Raw genomic sequence first — 7344 nt, 5'->3', positions numbered from 1 at the left:
CACATTTGTTAATTCGAAAGTCAGCCTCTGGTGCGTCCATTGACCAATTAACCTGGCTAGGCGATGCTGATTCATCCGTTAACATATGGGAACAAGTGGAGGCGGCACACGTCGCTAGCTGATTACGTCCGCAGCTACGCATTTCTCTGTTTTTATTATAGTTTTGTTATAATCCGGGAGGCTGCAAGTCCTTCATCGAGGCATTTCGCTTAATCTACTACGCAAAAACGAGGAAAAGGCCGGCCTATTCAAAGTAACAAAATAAAGCGGTACTGGCCAAATCGTTAGGCCAATTATTATTGTTTTTCTCTAGTTTCCTCCCCATCTTTGTAATATACTGATTATATATAATTTACCGTAGAAAAATTGTTCTATGCTGTGAGGTTTCAAACAAACAAAGAAAAACAAATCACTATTAGATGATATTGTTGATAAACAACATCGACATTGGCGCCCATTCATCTAATGTGGGCGTCAATGTCGATGTTGTTTATCAACAGTATCATCTAACGATGATTACAGGGATTAGTACGCGTGGAGATCGTCGAGGTAGGTTAGCAATTTAGACAGCTTGGGGCCCCGGAAAATATCATCCGGTAATAACCCTACATATTGTTTGTGGCTAGATCTTATTATGTAGGCTTATGAGGGAGTCGCCGTATGAGCCGGCTCTCCTCTAGTTGTATCTAGCCCTAGAGATTCTGCCTTCTTGGGACGCCTTGCTCCTCCTTGTATAGGTGGAAGTGGCGGCTTACATGTAGAGTCCTAGTAGGATACAAACTAGTCTCATCTTATATTACAAGTTGGATATTATAGTTCGGGTGCTATTCAGATAGTTGGAGCCGGCCTGATGGGCTACCCCCATGTTTGGCCTCATTCTACCTATGTGAGGGTACCTGTGTCCCATATCCATGACACAACCGCCTGCTCTGGAGCTAGGGCACCTGAGGGAACACAGGGATGCGGCGAGGGAGCCTCCAAGTGACGAAGCGGTCAACATTGCAAGAGGGGGAGATGAGAATAGGGGGATGAGAAGAGAAGAACCCCGTCGCCACCTACCTCTAGGGCTTTGTCCGGCAATGTCAACCAATGATGGCGAGGGAAGGAGGAGGCGGAGCGGAGGCAAGAGTTGGCGGCGATGGGGCATCTCCCGTGTCACGGTGGGAGGATGACGTAGGGCCAGTTATTTTTTCTAGATCGCTTCTTTTCTATCTATTTGTGTGAAGTGATACTCATGGGATGTGGTGTTTAGTTGTTCTTATACAACTACGCACCTTTTCCCCTCGCAGAGTGATGTCTCTGTCTCTTCTTTCATGTTATTTCTTTATTGTTTGTAATGCTTTTGTAGCTTAAAAACACATCGATTTTGTCCAGAGAGGGAGCTCCCTTCTTTAAAAAAGAAGACAAATATCTTGCTTTGCACTTATGCCAATTCCTCAAAACAAGTTTTTACCCTGCTTTATATAAAAAGCAAATCACCGCATCCATACATCAAGTCCAAGGTTGAAAAAAACGTTAAATCCGCTAGACAACAACAGGAACATGCACACAAAAAAAGAAGAAGAGAAAAAGGCGATACTAGGCTAGCCAATGGATCAACGGCTAAGAGGCGAAGCACACCTATTGTTCCCCTTATATCTTATTATTGCCTTGGCTTAAATAGAAGAGGCTTGGTTGTCTTCCTTCATATCAGCAGCTGCTCTTGAATCAACAGGAACATTCCCGTTAATATATTGTTATTTAGAGATTGTTGTTACTGGTCTTGGGACACGGGAATTTTCTAAGATTTTTGCCGGAACTGAACGTTTTCATGTGAACTTTTGGGTTGTGAACAAATTCTAACCTAGCTATGATAGAGCATATATGCAAATATGCAATGACCGTCTCTTTTTATAATATAAAATCATATCAGCTCAAAACTCATGTCCATCTCTCACCCAACGAACCTTGTTTACCTTCCACTTCCTATCCTTGCCGCTGTGGCCTCCAAACGGTGGTTGTGGTGGCGGCGATTGAGAAGAAAACTTCCGTGAGGCCAATTGTGACTTATGAGTTTTAAAGAAGATGGACTCGGACTATTTTATGAAGGGCGGATTTTATCGCCTCAAAATAAAGAATCAAGAGGATAAAAACACACTGAGCACACACATCCGGCTTGAGTATAGATAGGATGCACACAACCGACACCAACGCACACACACAAAATATGCCGGCAAATAGCAAAGACATATAAGGCCAAAGATATGCGTAGGCAAAAAGACAAAAACAAAAGCGGCCAAATCTGTGATGGACAAACTACAACAATGACCTTATATACACCAACCATCTCATGACACCACAAGGACGACAATATTCTTCAGCAACAATGCCTTAAGAAAGCGAGCGATGCTCAAGTGCCACGGTCGACGGATCAACCACCAAAAGTCAAATTCTAAGCTTTCACCCTGAAGAGGCAGTCCAAACATATTCGAGCAATGTCCTCAACAACATAACGATGCAAAAACATCGCCATTGCTAAGTATGTTGGTTCAGGTCAGACATATGCTTTCACCCCGGAGCTCGAGACTGGGTGCTCGAGTAGCACCACCATCTGAGTCGGTGTTGTTGCCACCACTTTTCCACGATCCAAGTAGCTACATGCGAGGTGCAATCCGCCACTGCACAACCATCCATTTGCGTCAAGCCGTCATCCATAGTTTGCACTCGCCGGCTCCAAGGCCATGCCCCCAAGGAGAAGAGAGGCGCAAGGATGCCTCCATCGCTCAATCCATAGGGTCAAAAGTGTCCTTCTGGAGCCAATCCATAGGTATAGGTAAGGGCACAACTCCATGACAAGACATTCAAGAAAGATTGCAGCCCACAGGCGTTGCCGTCGTGGGAACCAGCGAAGGCCGGAAAGGGAATTTCTCCCGGAGATGTGCCGCCACCACATGCCCATACCGGCCAACCACCTACTGCAGCCACCAACCGAGTGAGCCCGCCGTCCCACGCAAAGTGGCAGCACGCCACTGTGGCCCACCAGCAGGCCAGACCTGGCAGAGAATGGATGGATTCACATCAAATCTGGCCCAGATGCTCCACCGCTCGTTGTTGCAGGAATGCCTTGCAACAGTCCCATCACTGCCCTCGCAGCTGACGGTTGCTGCCAAGCACCCGTAGTTACGCCGTCCGGTGAGCCGACGCGATCATCCCCGGGGCTGCCGCCCCGGGCTCCCAAAACCACCACCGGATCTGGCACACGAGTGCCCCACTACCTTCGTAGCAGGGGCCCGCCGTGACCGTGGCCAACGTCTGCAGCTGTGGTAGCGAGGCGAGGTTGGCTTGAATCCTCCTCTGGCGGCTAGGGTTGGATGCCCCGGTGCCGCGAGGGAGCGGTGGCACATGAGCTAGTCTATTGGGGTCGTTTTGCTGATGGACTCGGGATGACTCAGTGTTTATCATTTTCATGTCACCTTTGTAAGTCTTTTTATTTGGCAGCAGGCAATATAGTTTTTTTTAACACAATACAGACGTAGAAGATTATAAATATGACATTGAAACCGGACAATATAGTTATGGCGGTATGCATTCATGGTGCGGAGACCGGGAGGCTTGTCATTCTTTCTCGAATTTTTTCGCAAATGTTAAGAAATATCTTTCGGTATTTTCCATTCGAAACTTGGAACTTATTTTAGTTATTTAGCAACTACTATCATGACTTTGTTCCTTTGACCATCTGGAAGCTACACATTTGCTTCACACTGAGAATTTGAAATTTTGGCGCTTACAAAAGGCCCTTCTGGAGGCAGATGTACAGCAGGCAGCTGGCAAGCGGGGAGTGATGCACAATAGACGAGAGTGAAGTCTCCAAGGAGATAGGCAAACACGAGGAGGACAGTCTTGTACCCGGAGAAACAAACAAGAAGCAAAGCTGCTGCCCTTGGAACATCCCTATCTCAGCCTTGGTTTCTCACCACTGCATCCACCCACCCCCCAGCTCGCCTCCATCTTGCAGGGATTCAGCGCTAGCTCTTCGATCGACGCGCGGTTGTTCCACACGTCGTCCACCGTCTGAGGAAATGATCAACCGGTGCCTCTGCTGCGTCGCCCCCGGCGGCGACTCCGAGCCGGAGGCTGCCCCCAGCCGCCGCCGGAGGTACACATACACATGCTTGCATGCCCGTACGGTTGTTTAGTTCTTGATTCATTTGGTGAGACGGATTTGGCTGAGTTGCATGCGTTTTGGTGTGCGGTGTTGATGTGTTTGGGAGCAGGGATCCGTCGAGGAGGGGGTCCAAGAACAAGAACAGGAGCGTGGAGTTCCCCTGGGAGATGTACACCCTCAAGGAGCTCCTCCAGGCGACCAACAACTTCAACGAGAGCAACAAGCTCGGCGAGGGCGGCTTCGGCACCGTTTACTGGGGCCGCACCTCCAAGGGCGTCGAGGTACGCCGGTAAATTGATTATGTGATCCGTTCTTCGTTGCCGCCGCCGGCCGGCGATCGACCGGCGCGCGGTTGGCCTACAGGTCTCATGGATCGACATCGTACGTTCGTTCAGATTGCGGTGAAGCGGCTGAAGGCGATGACGGCCAAGGCGGAGATGGAGTTCGCCATCGAGGTGGAGATCCTGGGCCGTGTCCGGCACAAGAACCTGCTCAGCCTCCGCGGCTTCTACGCCGGCGGCGACGAGCGGCTCATCGTCTACGACTACATGCCCAACCACAGCCTGCTCACTCATCTCCACCCGCACCGCGGCACCCCGGCCTCCCAGCAGCATCCCCCGCTCGACTGGCCCCGCCGCCTCGCCATCGCGCTCGGCGCCGCCCAGGGCCTCGCGTACCTGCACCACGAGGCCAGCCCGCACATCATCCACCGCGACATCAAGGCCAGCAACGTGCTGCTGGACGCGGACCTCGTGCCCAAGGTGGCCGACTTCGGCTTCGCCAAGCTCATCCCGGAGGGCGTCTCCCACCTCACCACGCGGGTCAAGGGCACGCTCGGGTACCTGGCGCCGGAGTACGCCATGTGGGGGAAGGTCTCCGAGAGCTGCGACGTCTACAGCTTCGGCGTGCTGCTACTGGAGCTCGTCAGCGCGCGCCGCCCGCTGGAGAAGCTGCCGGGCGGCGTCAAGCGCGAGATCGTGCAGTGGGCGGGGCCGCTCGTGGAGCGCCGCAAGTGGGACCGCCTCGCCGATCCCAGGCTCACCGGGCGGTTCGACGCCGTGCAGCTCCGGGCAGTGGTCGAGACGGCCATGCTGTGCTCGCAGAGCAACGCGGAGGGCAGGCCGACCATGGCCGAGGTCGTCGAGATGCTCAAGTTCGGCGGCGAGCGGCGGAACAGGGAGATCGTGCCGGTGGCGGACGCCGCCAGCCAGGACACCACCGTGACCATGGACCGTGAGGACGACGTTACCGGCAGCAGCGAGCCGCTGGACAGGGGCCGCAGCTGGAAGCTGACGACGCTGAGGTGATACGACGATTACCATCTCCCACCATTTCGATCCATGCTTGCGTCACAACATTGCACTGCCTTACGATCCAATGGGATTAAGTTGCAAATTCATGATTAGTGGTTCTACTTAGATCGCATTTTGTTTATTAATGTCAATCAATTCAATTGCATAGCGTATGAAATTGGTGGTGGGTCGTGTTTGGTGATGGATGGAGATCGTACCAAGAGTTGTTAATCCTCGCATTGGCCTGCAAAGTTTTGTTTGTTTCCACAATATATTTCCTTGTTCGATGATATGTGATGTTTTTATTTATTTATTTGCCGGCCCGACCTACGTAGCTTGAAAGGTATACATTGGTTGTGTATACTTGTGATTATAAATAAAGATGTTAGTTCTATGCGTCCAGTCAAACTTGGTTTCCATTCTCTTGCTGAATATTTAAACAACAAGCACAAAGAGAATTGCATGATATTATAACTTTGTGAGTTTATAAGTTGGTCACATATTCGAGTAGTTATCATCAGAGTCAATGAAAGCTTCCATTTCCTATAAAAATAATTGTACTATGAATTCTGATGCGGTAATGTCCAAAAATATGGAGCTTATTATCTTAGGGCATATATATTTGGATGGTTTGACTTAAGAAAAATGGAGGGAGCATGGTCTTAGAATAGGTTATGCTTTGGTGGTATTAACATGAACCCATGGTTGCCGATCTCTGAAAATATGTGATAAATAGTTAAATAACATTTGACGAACAGATGACATTTAATTCAGTAGAGGAAACAATTTTTGCTTGTGCATTAAGGAAGATTGTCAACTAATTAATAGAGGTAGCCATATATTTCCTTTCTTTCTGTTTTAGAAGAAGTTAACATCATTCTATTAGCATCTCTTACTCATAGTTTAAAAAATCAAACCGGTGAGCCTATCAGTTCTAATTTTTACCCGTCGAACTGCCAGTTCACCGGTTCAATCGCTGTTTTATTAGACAAAAAATGTATGCACAAATAGATAAAACAAGTTGATCTTCCAACATTTCACAAAAACTTCCGTACGGCGAGATGGTTGATGTGCCAATCTTAAATCTGCATCTAGCTTCCTGGGTAACCTGGGTTTGATTCCCACCCATAGCAAATACTTTTTTCTATTTCATACATACATGCATGGTTCAATTGTTCCGGTTTTTTCCTCCCGGTTTACGTGAAAACTGGTTAAAAACCAGACAGTTCGATCGGTTCCGATCAGGCTGATTGCAGGCCGGTCCAATGAGCTTCAAAAACCGGGAGAGGCGCCAGTTCCGGGTTTTCTTCTGTCAGACCGGCGGTCCAGTCCGGATTTTTAAATTATGCTCTTACTAAAGTTGTCATGGAACGAAGCCTTAGAAGGAACTTGATTTATTTGTGCAATCATTGTTTTTCTTAACTTGGGTCGAGCATTTTATGTCACACTGTTGCCAAAAACCATTTTGGCCCATTAACAATAAAGGAGCATACAAACCTAACGAATATGAATTTAGAACAGATCTTAATACCATGTTGTCAGTCATGGAAGATGGTAGAGGTGAGAGAACAAGAGGATCTCGTCGAGGATTATAAAGGCACATTTGTTACCTATATGCGGGTCTGCAAGATGGATAAAACCATATGTCCTCCTACGAGTGTATATTGATATATGAGGGTTTTGAAAGTACAAAAGCAAGCTAAATTGCATCTAAAATCTAGTTCTTGTAAAAAAAATGGTTGTGTGAATGACTTGAGACTTTGGTAGGGTCTCCTAGCATTTATATAGAGACGCCTTATTTGCCGCCAAGTCTTTAATACTCTTTGTTATTGATATGACACGATATGATGAAATCCTGGTTAAACTAGGTAAAGATCTTCTACTTACGATAGGATCTCGTTACCGCAT

At 48.2% G+C, this 7344-nt stretch overlaps 1 protein-coding gene across 1 annotated transcript; it reads left to right on the top strand.

The window, feature by feature from the left end:
- Window positions 1-3819: 3819 nt before the first annotated feature.
- On the top strand, window positions 3820-5825 carry LOC125556442 (PTI1-like tyrosine-protein kinase At3g15890). The gene is made up of 3 exons (XM_048719174.1): window positions 3820-4135; window positions 4254-4425; window positions 4540-5825. Exons 1-3 carry the CDS (start codon window positions 4059-4061, stop codon window positions 5449-5451), a joined length of 1161 nt encoding a protein of 386 aa, XP_048575131.1. The 5' UTR covers window positions 3820-4058; the 3' UTR covers window positions 5452-5825.
- The last annotated feature ends 1519 nt before the right edge of the window (window positions 5826-7344 follow it).

Source organism: Triticum urartu, chromosome 5, assembly GCF_003073215.2.
Source record: "Triticum urartu cultivar G1812 chromosome 5, Tu2.1, whole genome shotgun sequence".
NCBI classification, from domain to species: domain Eukaryota; kingdom Viridiplantae; phylum Streptophyta; class Magnoliopsida; order Poales; family Poaceae; genus Triticum; species Triticum urartu.
Note: the sequence above shows the minus strand (reverse complement) of the source record. Positions and strands in the feature narration are given on the sequence as shown.